Source organism: Babylonia areolata, chromosome 4 (assembly GCF_041734735.1).
Source record: "Babylonia areolata isolate BAREFJ2019XMU chromosome 4, ASM4173473v1, whole genome shotgun sequence".
In the NCBI taxonomy this organism is placed as follows: domain Eukaryota; kingdom Metazoa; phylum Mollusca; class Gastropoda; order Neogastropoda; family Buccinidae; genus Babylonia; species Babylonia areolata.
In genome coordinates, this window is record NC_134879.1 from 7038792 (window position 1) to 7055711 (window position 16920).

Here is a 16920-nt window from a genome sequence, read left to right on the forward strand (position 1 = left end):
GACCTGAGGCTTGGAGGTAGACGATGGGACTGCTGCTTTGGTGCAATCTAAAACGATCCGAGTCAGAGTGTCAGCAGGGTCCTTGCTTTTCAATACTGTTTCTTCCTGCAGCTCCGCTCTTATCTTGGTGGTAAAAAAACTCCAGTCTGCTTTGTCGTAATACAGGCGGTCAGGCAGAGAGTCACATTCTCCATCTGTGGGGCGGAGGACGACAGGAAAGTGGTCACTCCCGTGCAGATCGTCGTGCACTTTCCACTCGTAGTCCAGGACCAACGATGGATCGCAGACCGACAGATCTAAACACGAGAGCTTTCCAGAGGGCAGATGAAGGTAAGTGGGAGACTTGTCGTTAAGACAGCACAAGTCCATGTCGGAAAGAAGGTTTTCCAAGAGAAGACCTCGGGCCGATGTCATCTCACTTCCCCAGAGCGGGGAGTGTCCATTGAAGTCGCCCAACAGTAAAAACGGACGTGGGAGCTGGTCGACCAGGTTCATGAGGTCCTGCCTCAGAACACGGACGGAAGGAGGAAGGTAGAGAGAGCAGACAGTGATGGTTTTCTCAAGCGTGACTCTGACTGCCACCGCCTGTAAAGGGGTGCTTGAAAGAACTGTACTGTATAAAAGGGACTTGCGAATAAAAAGAGCGACACCTCCCGTCAATCCCTCTTGCTTCGGTTGAGCGGGTTTAAAAACGGAGTTAAAACCAGAGAGAGATAAAACCTTGCCATCTCTTTGCAGAGTCTCCAGCACTGAAGGTTTCAAAGCACGACAAAGCAGCTGAAGTTCCTGAAAATTGGCGTAGAACCTCCTGATGTTCCAGTGGATCACTGCCATTAAAAAGGTTAAAAAAAAATAAAGCAGCAGCCTATTCCATCGCTACCCCCCTGCTCCTCTGCTTGCGGTGGAGATCAAGGTCGGCTAGGATGGAGTATCTATTTTTCGAAATTAATTTTTCAGATTCCGACCGAGTCGGAATATCCACCACCTCGGCCCCTCCCGATCCCGCCGAGGCCGCAACCCTCCCCTCCTTGAGTTTTGGAGGTACGGGGGGTTTCCGGCCACTTCCATAAGCCCGAGGGCCAGGCAGACGAGAGGCGGGGCGAGGGTGCTGGGGGGTGGGGTGGGGCGGGAGGCGGACAACGTGCCTCCGCCCGAGGTTTTCCGCTCCCGCCCAGCAGCCCCTGAGGACTGCCGCACAGGATGGGAAGGGGTGGACACGGCGCCTCCACCCAAGGCCAACGGTTCCGACGAGGTTGGTAAGTCGTCCGTCTGCGTCCCTGTGGACGTCGTCTGGACCGCGACGTCCACCGTCCTGGGTCTGACGACAGAGGCGTACGACGCCTTAGGCGACGCGGCCTCCACCTGTTTCTTTGCCTCAAAGAAGGAAATCTTCTTTTCTGTCTTGACCTTCTGGATTTGTTTTTCTTTTTTCCAGGCGGGGCAGTCTTTCGATGAGGACGGGTGGCCACCTCCGCAGTTCGCACACCGGGCTGCACTGACGCAGTCGCCCTGGTGCGCCACCTTCGAACAGGTGCCACACGGCTCTTCCTCCTTACATCGGTCTCTGACGTGTCCAAATTTCTGACATTTAAAGCATCTCAGAGGGGACGGCACATACAAGCTTACATTGACCATCAGGTATCCGACCCGAATGGCCTTGGGGACATCCGGGCAGCAGAAGGTGAGGAAGAAAGTGTTGGTCGGGACTCTGTCCGACCCCTTCCTCACCGTCACCCTGTACACGTCGGTCACTCCCTGAGAGGACAGCTCGCTCTTGATTTCAGCCTCAGACACACCTTTCAACTCGGGGCATCTGATGACCCCCTTTGAGCAGTTGAGACCTTTGTGAGGGGAAACCTTCACCGCCCTATCCACGAAAGTGGTCGCCTTGAGAAGGAGCTGTGTCTGCCTTTTGGACTCTGTCTGCACTAAAAATGCTCCGCTCCTCAGCCTCTTGATGGACTTCAGCGATCCTGCCAGACACTGAAAGCCCTTCTGGATAGCGAAGGGGCTGAGAGCCGACAAGGGCTTGTCGTCATCAGCGCCCTCCATCACAAGCCACGATGGCCAAAATCCAGAGGTCTCAACGACCTCCGAATCGGAGTCTGAGTCGTCCGTTCCTTGCCGTCGTCTTTTACCAGAGTTAGGGGGGTGTGATTTTTGGGAAGTCATGTTGAAAAAAATGTAAATTCATCCCTCCCTTACCCACCCACCATGGGGTCCAACTTAGGGGCCAGGGTCAAGGGAACACCAGCTTGACCCCTTCCAGGTTTCAGGAGGGATATACGACCAACAGTCTATCTCCAACGTGTTCCCCCCCGATCATGCCCAGCTCCCGGGGACAGAGAACCGAGCACTACGGGGGTTACCTTCGTCAGCCTCTAAACTGCCAGTCTTGACCCAGCCCCACGAAGGGGTAGCCGATTGACACACACGGGCCAATGTGTGCCGCCTGTCTTAGGAGAGGTCCGAGCCAAAGGGATGTGTTGAGAGCAGCGTGCTCTCTCAATCCCCAGGATCTCATTCCCCTCCATCACAGGTCGCGCCGCACGGCAAACACGGCGGGCCTAAAGAAGGCCGCAGAGAAAAAAAGAATGTGGAAAAGAAGGCTTGATGGGGAGCTGAGGACAGAAAAGAGGCAGTAAAAAGAAGAATAGAGAACAGCGAAAAGGACAGTGGGTCACGTTTAGTTTGGGCCTCACTCACGACCTGTTCGGCATGGGAAGCCCTATCAGGGGCATCAGTACAAAACCACCACTTATTCAGCCCTGACAGCTATGATGGCTATGTAGGCTGTCAATTAAGACCTGGGATCAGAGCACCAAACCCCAAGAAGCACTGATGCCCCTGCCGACATAGCTCGCTCGATCACTGGCCACTAAGCCTCCCAACCAAGACAAGGTAGTGACCCTCCCGGGAGTGGGTCAGGAGAACACCAGCCTGACCCCCTCCAGGTTTCGGGAGGCTGTGGAAGGCCAGATCTTGTGGCATTCCACTAAGACCATGAATCTCGCTTCAATGACAGCCTGTGGCCAGCAACAGAAGGAAAGTGGTCTTGAGGGTGAGCAAGTCGAAAGGAATAGTCCCCAATGGCTCGAAGGGCTGTTTTCGAATGAAATCCAGCACCAGGAACAAGTCCCAGAGGGGCACTTTTCTGGGGTTTCTAGCTTCCTTCAGAGAGGCACCCCTAGCCACCTCTCTGAGCAGGAAATCCGCTTCAAAGGCGGGACCACCTAGCTGTTTGATTGTGGTACAGATGGCAGACCTGTACCCTTGCACAGAACTAGCAGACAGGTTGAGAACAGAGGAGCAGTGAGCCAGAAAGTTGGCCAGCTGCATGTTCATAGGGTTTGTAGGGGGAATGTCCTGAGCTGTACACCACCGCAACCATTTCTTCCAGCGAAAGTCATACAAAGTCTCCGTTCCCTCCCTCCTTGCTTTGGTGACTATGGAGAGGAGGTCAAAGGAGGCACCCCCCTGGGTCAACGCAGCCGACACAGAGGCTGACCGAGGGGTCGAAGACTTCAATGGTGATGCTGACAGTTCCGACCGCACAGCAGCCATGCGTGCAGGTGGAGCAGTTGAGGATTGGAATGAGGAATGCCTGAATGAGGTTGCCTCAGCAGATGAGATTTGGTTTCGAGTTCCAGGGGTGGAACATGTGTCAGGGATTGAAGGTCTGAAAACCAGAGCTGGGCTGGCCATTTCGGCGCAATGAGCATCAGCTGCGGGCGTTCCAATTTGGCTTTCTGTATCACCTTGGACAGAATTCGAAAGGGAGAAAACACGTAGGCAATCAGACTGCTCCAGTCTAGAGAGAGAGCATCCACTGCCCACGCTTCTGGGTCGGCGACTGGAGATACATAAGTGGGAAGTCTCTTGTTGAACTTTGTGGCAAAAAGGTCCACCATCGGCCGAAACCACCGTTCCCACACCCCCTGAAGGGTGTCCTTGTCCAGGGTCCACTCTGTGTGGATGACACTCTTGGACCTGCTGAGAGCATCTGCCAAGATGTTGGCTTTTCCTGCTATGTGTCTCGCTGAAAGTGCAATGCCCTTGCTGTGGCACCAACGGAGGAGAGCCTCGGTCTGCAGGGAAAGGTCTGTCGAGTGCGCTCCCCCCCCCCCCCCCCCCTTTGTTCACGTAACATGCAACCGTCGTATTGTCCGTGAACAAGCAGATGGTCTTGCCAGTGGCCTCCCCCATGAAGTGCAGGAGAGCCCTGCGAACTGCCTCCAGTTCCAGAACATTGATGTGACATAGGCGCTCCTCCGGGGACCAAGTCCCTGCTGCATGGAGTGAGTCCATGTGGGCTCCCCAGACAAGGGAGGAGGCGTCTATGAAGAGTGCCACCTGAAGAGTAGGTGGGGCTATGGGCACCCCCTGTGTCCGAAGAGGGGTGATTAACCACTCTGATGTCACCTCGAGGAACCACTCGCCCAGACATATCTGGGTATCCCATGGCTGAGTGCTCTGGGACCACCGTAACCTCAGTGCCCTCTGAAGAGGGCGCTTGAGAACCCTGCCCAGGGGAATGAGAGGTGCCATGGACTCCATCATGCCCAGGAGGGAAGAAAGTGTCCGTGCTGTTGCTTGGGAGGAACAGCGCAAGTGGCTGAGGAGGCCTGCCAGACGGTCCGAGCGATCTGGTGTCGGAGAGACTATCATGGACCGCGTGTCAAATCTCATCCCTAAGAAGTCGAAGGACTGACTTGGGGACAGATCACATTTCTCCTGGTTCGTGAGGAAGCCCAGTTGGGAGCAAAGGTCTAGAAGTCTGGCCGTATGACTCTGGCAGAGGGCCTGCGACTGGGCCAGGATAAGCCAGTCGTCTAGGTACACACAGAGATGAATGGATTCCGACCAATTCCCGCACCACCTTGGTAAACAGGAAAGGGGCAAAGGACAGACCAAATGGGAGGGCCGAGAACTGGAACACCTTGTCCCTCCACACGAACCTCAGGTACCGACAGGATGCCGGATGGATGAGGATATGAAAATAAGCATCTTTCAGATCGATAGAGGTAGCCCAATCGCCCTGTTGAATGGTCTCCCAAATCTGTGCCTGTGTGTCCATTTTGAATGTGATTTTGGGGAGGAATTTGTTGAGGGGGGACAAGTCCAAGACTGGTCTCCACCCTCCCGAGGCCTTTGGAATCACGAACAACCGGCCGTAAAAACCGGGGCCCGGGTCCGAGAGTTGAGATATTGCCCCTATGAGGAGTAGGTGCGATATCTCTGTCTCTAAGATGCTCCCCTGCTCCGCCGAGCTGGGCATATAAGGAGGAGGAGTGGATCTTAGAGGGGGGCGGTCCTCCACCCAAGGCAGCATGTACCCTGACTCTAGCAACGACACAATCCAGTCGTTGAGTCCCAGAGCATGCCACTGATGTGCATGCCGGGACAAGTTTCCTACTTGGTAGGGGCTGAACGACTGGCGGTGCTGAATCGGGGCCCAGTCATTGGGGGTGCTGCCTTCTGGCTTTGGGCATGGCCTGTCAGCTTGGATGGACATGAGGTGGTTTATTTCTCTGCCGCTGATTCTGCGCACGCCGCTTTGACTTAGGTGGCGTGGTATATGGAGGGGCCCTGGTGGCCGGTCTCTTCAATGGTGCCCCTGGGAGGTGTGGGCTAAATATGAGGCCACCTCCCTGTTTGTCTCTGCCCTGTGGCTGACAAAATGGGGCGCATACTGGCCGAAGAGGGAGTGCTGCTGTGCAGGGATGGACTGCAGGACAGCCCTCTCCTCTACTGGAATGTTAGAGAGGTGGAGAACGGCATCACGCCGCGCAAGCACAGTATTGAAGTGAAGGCTGGTAGCTGTGTCTGCAGGTGCCGTGAGACCAGATGCTAACCTATTGCCAAAAGTGTTTAACCTCTGGTCGGTGAAGAGGCCAGGCGGGACAGAGGAAGGAGACCCCGTGTCCTGATTAACCGGACGCTGTTCCCACAGCTCATTGGCCCTGTGGAAGAACGCATCGAAGAAGGTATAAGCCATGGAAACCTCAAGGAGGCAGCGGCGGGCCAATTTGTCCCACTCTGCTAACGTTTTAAAGGATAGGGTAACTGAAATGGGGAAGGTGGTGCGCTGTGAGACCAACATCCTGTCCTGCGCGGAGGGCTCTGCTTCCCTGTAGGCAGGGTGGTCCTGTGTGTACCAGGACCACACCCCTCCCTTGGAGGAATCATTAAGGAACTTGCCTGGGGAAAAAGCGCCCAGGGCAGAGAGGGACTCCCTGCCTGGAGGAGGGATGGAAGCAGCACCCCTGACAGTGCGGGCTGGCTTATTAAGCCATTCCTGCGCCATTTCTGGCACTCTGAGTCGCCTTGTGGTTCTGGAGTTAGAGTCACATGGCCTAAGGAGGGTCAAGGGTAACAAAGTAGCCTGAGGGACTGATTCGGCATGCGTGACCCTATTGGGGAGGGTCAGTTCGAGCTCGGCAAAGTCCGAGTTTGGTTCAGGCTGGTCCCTAGGGAGGCGCGGGCTCAATCTGTCCCCCTGGGATGGGGGCAAAGAGTGCTCATCCGCTTGTTCGTCCTCATCCGAAGACAGGGGCTCCCACTCTTGTTCGCAGTCCATCCCCTGCTGGGTGCCATCCCAAGTGGATGTACCCACTGAGGTGTCCTGTGAGCTGTGGTCAGCCCAGCGGGATGAGCTGGGACGATCCCAAGCAGAGACCATGGCCGCAGCTGTTATGTCCTTGACGCCTGAAGCGGGTGGGGAGGGTGTGGACCATAGGTCCAACCATGCTTGGGATGGTGGGTGCCACACCTTCTCAGAGAGGGTGTCCCTGGACGCCAGAGGGACCCATGAGTGCTGAGAGGGGACAAACACCCACTCATCTTCCTGTAGGACTGAGGGCTGGGTAGGTGGGAACTGCAGGCTCCCCCGGGCCGAGCGGGGCCCCTCGGCAGCCGTCGGTCCTGACAAGGAGGCCGTTGTGACCGTGGAGGTAACCTGTGGGTTGACAGAGGACCGATTTGTGGACTGGGTGGCAATATTGGTTGAGGAGCTCGACCTGACCGACAAGAAGTCGATCGCACTTGTCGGGGCTGTGTGTGTCACCCTGTGAGATGTGCTGGGTTGGGTCCGGTGGGGAGCAGACAAGAGGTTGGCCCCTGGTCCTCCCAGCAACCCAGCGTGCACCATAGGTGCGCCCCAGTATGAGTAGAATGGGGGTAACCACCCGTGGGCACCAGCCATCCTGTGACCCCAACCCCAAGGGTCACTGGCGCCTTGACCTCCATGAAGGGAAAAACCTGGCCAAGTCGGAGGGAGGTCAGGTTCGACTTGGGTGTAAGTCCCGCCCAAAGACGAGCGGGCTGACTGCCCGGAACCGCCTGACACGCTGGCCTCCTCCAGCAGGGGAGACCGGCCGGATAGCAGGAAGACCTGCAGAGCAGGTTGCCACACGTCCCGAATCCCCTCCCGTGGGGAGACTGGGGTGGCTTGGCCTGGGGTGGGCAAAGTAGAGGTCCCCCCCGGAACCAAATTTTACCACCCCCCAGAAAGAGGTGGGGGAGGGGGAACAGCAATGGGGCCCCTGAGGGCTGTCTCCAAGTGGGGACCTGGGTAATGGCCGGGCGCGGCCTCCCCTTGGGAGTTCGCGCCTAGCTGCGAGTCCCCACCGCCAAGAGAGGACTTGCCACTCTCCCATCTCCCTGCCTCGCACTGGGACGCCTCGTGAGGCGACACTTGTACCCCTTTCCCCCTGGTCCCCTTCAAGACCATTTTACTGGTACAAGTCGCCTCCGTGATCAGCATCTAAAGACGCATCGCCACGGTCCGTATCGGGAGGAATCATGAGCTCCGGGCCTGGGAGAGTCTCTTGCCGAGTCTCAATCCCAGCCTCATGATCCCTGCCTTCGTGGAATGGCATACGAGGCATGGTACCCGCGCTTAGGCACCCAATGAAAATCCGACCCCCAACAGAGAAAGGAAAGACAGGATCGACTTAGAGGTAGAGAAAAACGAACGAATCGAGGGGGCCGAGTTGAATCGAGTACACAGAATGTAAGAATACAATACAGACAAGCTGCATGCAGCAAAGTAAGGCCAAATGAATACGCTTAATAGCCAAAAAAAGCGCAAGACGAGACAGAGCGTAAACCTGACAAGATGGTGTGGAGAGCCTTGGCCAAAGGAATGATTCAGCGCTTATAGCTTTTAGAGGCGTTTGATTGGCTAAGAGCGGACCGGGCAAGACGGCTCGTCTTTTCACTGTTAGCCACGCGAAATTTGGCCAAGCAGAGCAAACCGAATAGGCCTAGTTTGCATCAGTTTGACATGGTACAGTATATGACACCAAAAATACAATCATAAACACAATACCAGAACAATGGAAACAGCATCTATCCAATGATGCCCACAAAGAAGATACCCCCAAAGACATTGCAACAACAGAGGGATACCTCACTACGTTATCTAACAAACAAATCCGAAAACACTTTGCCCTCAAACAAAACCTTAAAATATGTGCAGCACAATTTTGGAAGCGCAAACTAGACATCAATATCAAAGACTATTTCAACCTAGCTTATGAATGCACAAATGAATCCCGTCTGAGAATACTCCACTTCAAATTTATCCATAACATTTACCCAACGAATATTCTGCTTGCAAAAATGGGGGTGTCAAACACAAACACCTGCAACTGGTGTCAAGAAACTGATTACATTGAACACGCCTTTTACTCTTGCCCCAAACTATCTGACTTTTGGAAACATGTGAAACAGTTCATTCTCTCCCGTTACAATACACTGATCCCTATGAATGAAAAAGTAGCGTTGTTTGGTACAACAAAAATGGATATCCCAGATCATGAAAAGAGAACAAAAATCAACATGACTCTGTTGATAGCAAAACTGTCTATTTTAAAATTCAAATATGGTAAGTGTAAGAATCTGTATCTTATCTTTGAAACCGAGCTCAAATTACGTAAGATGTGATCTATGTCTACCAAGATACCCGAGCACTTATACGGATCCATAAAAAAACTCAAGTGGTCAATTTAAATGTGTACATTTAAAGACGTTCCATAAAGCTAATGCCTCCACAGAGAGAGAGAGAGAGAATGAGATCGTGTGTACCTCGCCTCTTTTAGACATTGTGCACGAAACTACCCTGTATGTGATTTTATATGTTGCATGACCTTGACAATGTTTGACCATGACAATTGTAAGAAGACAGATTACAGGGGGAAGAAAGAGAGAGAGAGAGAGAGAGAGAGAGAGAGAGAGAGAGAGAGAGAGAGAGAGAGAGAGAGAGAAAAGGCAGAATAAAGAGATGAGAGAAGAAGAAAAAAAAAGAAAGAGAAAGAAAAGACAACAAACAGAAAGGATAAAAATGATGATGGAAGGAACAAAAAGAAAGAAAAAAAAAAGAAAAAAAAAGAGAGAAAAAAAAAAAGAAGTGGGAAAGAACCTTCCAAGGATGCCGAGACTATCCTGCTCATTTGCAGACATTTTACGCATCCACTGATTTCTCCTAAAAAAAGAAAAGAAAAAAAAAAACCAATCTGCTTGTAAAATATGTGCCAGACAGGAAATGCCCGCATCAAAATCATGGAAAGATACCAAAGAAATGAGGAGCTTGTATCATATTCCCAGGTTGATTAAATATATTTAATATGTCAAACTGATACAAACCAGGCCTATCTGTTTGCTCCTCTTGGCCAAAATTTCATGACAGAAGCCGAGAGAAGGCCACCTCCAAAACATATCAAAGAGACACAGAGTACTGAAACAGTGAAAGGTGGCTGGTGGCAATAGTGCATGCCTCATGTGCTCTTAGAATCAAGCAGCAAAGGAAATGAAAATGCCACGGGTTCTGATCTGTAGGCATTCTGACCAGGCTTTCCAAACCACCTAGGGCAGGATCTGGATGGGAGGAAAACCATAAGTGGTCAGCTTGCTCCAGTCCCGAGAAAAAGCATCCACTGTCAAAGCTTGCAAGTCTGAAGCCAGTGCGACAGAAATCAGGGGTCTTCTGTTGACCCTGTGGCAAGAGAACCACCATCTGTGGAAACCAAAAACACCACACACCCTTCAGGGATGTTAGAAAGATAAATGACGTCGCCCCTTCTGGTGAGCATGGAGTTGAAGTGCGGGCTGATAGTTGCATCCACTGTATTCCAAATCCAAATCCAATTTGTGCAGGAAACCAATGTGTATACACAGCAGACATGCTGTAGAGACTGGGGTGGGGTGAGGTGGGGGGAGTAACTCAATGAGTACGAAGCGTTCTTTCTTCATTGAGAAGAGGGGATGACATAAAATGCAAACACCGTAACGTTGTTCAAATGGTATATTCTTTGTATAATGTCGGAAACGGTAGTGGAAGGAAGGGGAAGGTAAACAAAGTAGGGTAGGGTAAAGGGAACACAAGGTAGGGCATGGAGAATTATTAAATCTTGAACGGGTGAACGGATGCACTGCACTTGCTGAATGAGACACTTCAAACCATTGGTACTGTACTTACAATTATGCCAGTACACTACACCTCACCACAACGTCACGGCAACCGTCACAGCTGGCCGTTTATCAATCAGAGACAGACAACAAGGCATGATGTAATTTACAGATGACATCAAGTTATCATAAATATCATACTCCATAACTTTTGTGTCATAGGCTATATGCCTTTAAAATAAGAACATAAAAAGAGAAAAGAATGGAATAAATCAAATACCGTAAAGTTTGTTCTATAAGCCGCAACTTTTTACTCCAGCTTCAACCTCTGCGGCTTATACAATGATGCAGCTTATTTGGAGGATTTTAACGATCCCGGGAGTGTCACGTTCTCGTCTATTCTTAGCTGCTCTTCAACTCACCAAAATTATGATTTCTGTCCATGAATTTTTGGATGAGCTTCAGGATAGTGTGCTAACTGTTCACGTTTTATAAATCAAATCCACACACATTAAAGCCTTCAGATCAGCATTCAGTTCTACTCTGCTCAAGCGTACACCCTCATCATGCCGAAAACGCGACGTTATGCCTATGATGCAGCCTTCAAATTGAAGGCGATCGACCTAGCAGACGACAGTGCAAGCGACGAACCAGCAGCGACCTCCACCTTCATGTTCATGAAGTGAAACCGAGGCCGAAGTCAGTGACAAGATGGCGGAGGAAGCTGTGCTGGTTCTCTTCAACTCGGACACTGAAGACGAAGATTTCAGTGGATTCAGTGAGCAGGATGACGTTGAATAAATGTGACTATCCCTAAATTATGGATCTTATTTTCGTTGTGTTTATTTATTATTTTTTTTGTGGCACTAGCAGTATTTTCGCTTGCTTTTCTTTGTGTTGTTCCCGCTTGTGTTTATTTCATAACCTACAGTATTGACAGCTTTTCTGTAGTATCAGTATGTGTTCCGGTAAAATAAGTGCGGCTTATAAGCCAGTGCGGCTTATGTATGTATAAAGTTAAATTTTGTCCAAAATTTAGTGGGTGCAGCTTATATACCAGTGCGCTCAATAGGCCGAACTTTACAGTATGCTTAAACACAAAAGATGCATAATTATGATCCTGTCACAGCCACTCCAACAGGTACAGGCAAATCCAGGCAGGCAGAAAAAAAACTCCAGAATATCAGCATGAACAGATACAAATGTGTTTGAAATGAAACAGTTCTTGGGTCTGACTTTACTGATTGGCATGATGATTTTTTCAAGAAAACTGATTTGAGTGGAAGGACTGGACAATCAGATATATATGTTGTTATCACTTAGAATAGTCACAATAAACTGGGTATACATCTCTTTTTATTTTTCTATGCTTGTACTTGTATAATTTGAGTGTACAGTTATTATCCATTTGTCCAAAAAATATCATATCACTGTGCAGATGACCAGACTAATGTTTATAATGAACAAGTTGAAAATCTGACCAAAAAAAAACGTGTGCGTGTGTCCAAAAATCTGGGTCATAAAAAAGTTAGCATAAGTAACTGGCTTTGCGCACATGATCAACTGCTCCTGTTTGTATTTCATTACTCCCTAAACATACAACCATTAATTGTTGTATGCTACAATCATCAAAGGAAAGAAAGCTTGTGTTTTCTTTTCAGCAAGTGTATTCGATTTGCCATATCTATTGACTTCATTCTGCGTGCCAATCATGAGCAAGAAAAGTGCTGTTTACTTCCAATGCTGGCTATCTTTGAAAAGCAAACTTTAACCCCTTCACTGCTAGTACGTTTTGCTATGGCCTATGCTGAGAAAATTTTCAGAAAAACAAGAAAAACACGCCAATGATTTTAATTTGCTTATATTTCAAAAAGTACTGAAGATAAGTGCATAAAAGAATATATCAAATGAAAGGAAAATGAACCAAGATTTTGTTTTTGATGCTCACATGTTCAAATAATGAGTCAATCTGACAGAAAAATTCCATAAAATGCATTAATAAAAAAAATTGGGACTGTCATTCCATCATGTAGGTGCTACAATATCAACCAGGTTATCAACCTGTCTTTCTTGTGACTGTTGTGATCAACCACACACGCTGTCAAGGCTGAGCAACAGTGTCCAGGTGCATAAGACTCCAACATAGTCCACACAAAGAATGAAAAGGGTGTTCTCACCCAGGATCGATCACCAGTAAAAACGCTGTGTGGGGTACTTGCAGAAACAGTCTTCAAGACACAGTGGTGGTTTGCTGGGGCAGTCTGGGCAGTAGAACCCCACATCCTTTCTTTGTCCTTTGCAGACTCTGCACCTCCTTTGTGGCCAGGCCTTCTGTAGGGTAGGTGGGATGAAGTGTCGTCCACACAAGACAAACAGCGTGGTCATCTTTAGCAGTGTCTTGGTCACCAAAAATCATGGCACTAATTACATCCTTCTTAAGTCCAGGAGTGTACTGCTGTTGCCTGCTTTTTTTGTAGAGGATGTGTGCATTCAGCATGGCAATTTGTAGAAATGCACATACAGCTATTTGTACCACTTCAGGGTTTTCCTTGTGACATCGTAGGGCTGCAGCTGTTGGTCATGATGGTCCATGGCACCCATGTTTTCGTTGTAATCCAGAATTGCTGGAGGCTTGTTTACTGCCCTTTGGTCTTGCTGCTGCTGGTCTTCAGTTGTAGGTTTGTGGCAAGTTGTCAACTCCAGATGGTCCAGGATGAACATCATGATCATCACCGTGCTGCATATCTGACACATTGCATAAAAGACCAAGTTTGTTGTGTTTTGGGTTGTTGTTGTTTTTGTTTTTTTTACATATAAAAAGATCATGAAATGGTATCATTTATTTCTGATTGTTTTCAGAAGCTGAAATACAAACACACACACACACCTACCCCTCCCCCCCACCCCAAAACACACACACACACCTACCCCTCCCCCCACCCCAAAACCCCAAAACACACACACACACTGAAACTGGTTCATGGTATGCCACACCCCCTTCATTCTCTTTCTCATACAAAACAAAATGACAACACATCACACACACACACATTCTACAAGTGTTGCATTTACAAAGTAATTTAGGCATACAGTTCTGTATATCATTCTCTGATTTTAGTTTTATAAACATCATCTCTTCTTCCCCCCCCCCCCCCCCCTTCTCTCTCTCTCTCTCTCACTCACTCACTCACTCACACACACACACACACACACACACACACACACACACACACACACACACACCAACAATAACAACAAACCAATACACACTCGGGAACGAACACACTGAAAGCTGCAGGCGAGCGACACACGCTGTCATCAACAATGAGCCAGCCAGCAAGCCACGCCCCCTTGGGCTGTGATGGTCAGACACAGTACCCACGTGACTGACTGTCTCTCACTCACACACACTGATCAGTGACTGACGAAGCCACTTACCACAGCTAACACATTCAAAACACACACAATGCAGTCATATTCATTGTTACAACAAACGGAAAGCAAATAATAAACTGACAAACCTCGTAAACACCCACCTGCATCTTGAATCAGCTGAGCTTGTCTGTCTTCAGTTTCGTCAAGCAACTCCACCTCCCACCCCCCTCCACTGTCAAAATCAGCGTCTTCGGCATCAACTTCACGCAGTTCTGTCTCATTCAGTCCACAATCTTTATCTCTACTGTTTGCATCGCGAATGAATTCTTTCAATACAAGTGCAAGTGTTGGGGTTTGTCTGCGTTCAGCCATGGCTTTGCAAACACAACCTGAGCTTCGTACAAACTTGCAAAACTTTCGCCATAAATATGACAATCCAATGAATAATTTTAGCTTATGGAACTCAGGAGATAACGAGCTCTCAGGGGAGCTAATTTAATGGTTAGCAGACTGTATTTTCTGTAATGCGGGACTCGAAACATAGAACGTTGTAACATGACGTACGGCGCACGTCAATACAGCATTGGTGAGCAACATTTCATGACGTACGCCGTACGTCAACAGCGCAGTCAAGAGGCTAATGTGATGAAATGTAATGAAGCATGCTAAAACAGGATACAATTGGAATAGTATGAATCATTGGTCATCTTAATGATTTTTCTTAACTGAGAAAAATATTAGTCACACAACAACAATCACAATTATGCATCATACATCCTCTATATTTTTAATTTACGAATCTGGTGGTGGCCATCTTGGATTTTAAGCAATAACTCAAAATGCCTAAGATTTTGTAAATTTCCAATGACATGCAGTTGTTTTGAAATCAGTGTTTTGGCTTTTGTCACATATTTAAGTTGTTCATTACGAGCATTAGTCAGGTAATTTGCACAATAATATATTTTCTCAACAAATGGATAATACCTGTACACACAAATTACACTAGAACAACAACATAAAAAGAAAATATACACATTTTATTATGACTTAAGTGATAATGTACAGATGTGAGGCCATGCTCCCTCAGCCTCCACCCCCTTCCTCTTCCACCCCTCTGACCCCAAGTTCTCATCAGACCGCATGCGTTGGCTCAGTGCCAAGAATATTGTTCATAGTGTGTACTGCTTATAATATGGTTGCGTTTCTGTTGTCTGCTCTGTACAGCCAGTGTCACTCACTGATCATGTTATCTATGCCAGTCTCTTCCTTGCTCCCTTTATTTTCTGTCAAATCATCCAATAGAAGTTCATCACTGTCTTCTTCTTCAAATTTACACTTCAATTCTTTTTGAGCATCAGCTAAAAAAAGTAATCTTTGTTGTTTTTGTGCACAACTATCGCATAGCTTGAGCACGGTATCCGACATTTTGCTGAGCGAGCAAGGAGCCAGGTATAACACTGCGTCAACAGCCCAACCAAATCATTCAAATAAAGGACTGCCTCATGACGTAGATGGGGTTTCTAGCTATCAATAAAATCTAGAAAAATTCCCCAAGCTAAAGCTACCAGTATTTTTGTCAACGAACTCATACAAACCATGGAAAAGTCAGAATATTTTGCTGAAGAGTTATCACATCACTGTGCCATATGTAGAAAATACTGCCAATTTTTCACCCTGATTCACCATACCCATGCTCACTTTCTGCATTAAATTCGCTTTCTTCTTTGTCATCATCCACCTCTTCAATGTCCGACCCTTCAGTTTGTACCATTTCAAGTACTTCGGCAACCCTAAAACGTTGCCGTCACTGCCTTGTTCGCTTCACAACATTCTGAGAAGAGCCCACTTTGCTAACAGGCTGGCACGCGAGCAGACGACTGGTCAGTGACTTTGTCAGCGTGTGTGTGAGACGGGTCACACATGCCAGGCTGACCAATCATACTGTTCGATTGTGGAGTGACCCAGAATAGCGCACTCTGCTTGGCTAATCACAAAATCATGTGTACAGCGCGTGATGGAATTTTACTTTCGGAGAATGCTATTCCATTCCTTCGTCCGAATCCGAATACGTTTTGTGTGTGAGCATTCCTTCGTCCGGAGAGAGTTAAGCAAAGGCATTCCTACCGAACATAGTTGTTGAGGTAGATCTGTTTCTGGGCTGTCTTGATGCTGTAAGGCAGGCAGCCTCCTCCAGCATACCCCTCAAGGCACAGACGCACATTCTCCTTGGAGGGGTACACCTGCAATGCAGAACAGCTTGTGGGTTAACCTCACAAATGCACACACATGCCATCAAGCACACAGTCTTGAACATACACTAACACAGAGTGATGATAAGGAGGTGAGCGTAAGAAACACAATGATCAGCATCCAACACACACTAACGAAAGAAAAACTTCCCATCATTTGGGTATCAATCAACACAGAGAGGATTGTTCAATAATGTGTCTTTTTGTGCAATGTGTCTGAGTTGTTGTTTTTTTCTATTTTTCCTGCCAATGAAGGAAGCCAAGTTCAAAGCACTTAAAAAAAAAAATCTTTTTTAAAGTGATGAAAGGGGAATAAAGAAAAATGATGTCTGTGGACGTGCATGCAACCGAGGCCACAAAAAAAAAAGAGTTCTATTTTTCCTTTTTTGTCCCCCTTTCATTTCCTGTTCATATACTGTATCCTTCAAAAAAGAAAAGCACTGTCAATGACAATGTCAGTGTCGAAGAAAAGAAAAGAGAAACATGGTTCATATGTATTATCTGCAAACACAAACAGCAGTTTCTTGTTCTTGTTCTTCGTTCAGTCTCCTCTTCCACTGAAACTGGGTTCTCCTCCTCTCTGACTAACATACACACTGCTCACCACATTCATGCACAGACAAATGCAAGCCAGCGCACACATGTAAAATATGGTAGCATGTGAGCAGATCACAAGATAAAGCAGATCACATTTAGACAAAGAAACCACCACCCTGAAATGAAGTATGAAAATATGAAGAGCTTCATCAGTTGTCTAGATTTTCAGACGTTTCAAGTGTCTGTGACACAAATAACTGGTGTAGGTATTGCTCATGGCTAGTATCATGTTTCAACTGTATCTGTGCAATATTAGTGGGTAAAATTTATCAGTATTCATAAAAAGAAT

The 16920-nt window shown here is 48.2% G+C and overlaps 1 protein-coding gene across 4 annotated transcripts in view; it reads right to left on the minus strand.

Annotated features, from left to right (window-relative positions):
• Positions 1-16920, minus strand: part of LOC143280811 (tyrosyl-DNA phosphodiesterase 1-like) — a 142007-nt gene that overhangs the window by 41365 nt on the left and 83722 nt on the right. For all 4 annotated transcript variants that reach the window (XM_076585507.1, XM_076585504.1, XM_076585506.1 and 1 more), the window contains one exon: positions 15910-16025. In XM_076585507.1, coding sequence (XP_076441622.1) covers positions 15910-16025 — 116 coding nt within the window. The remainder of the gene's footprint in view (positions 1-15909; positions 16026-16920) is intronic.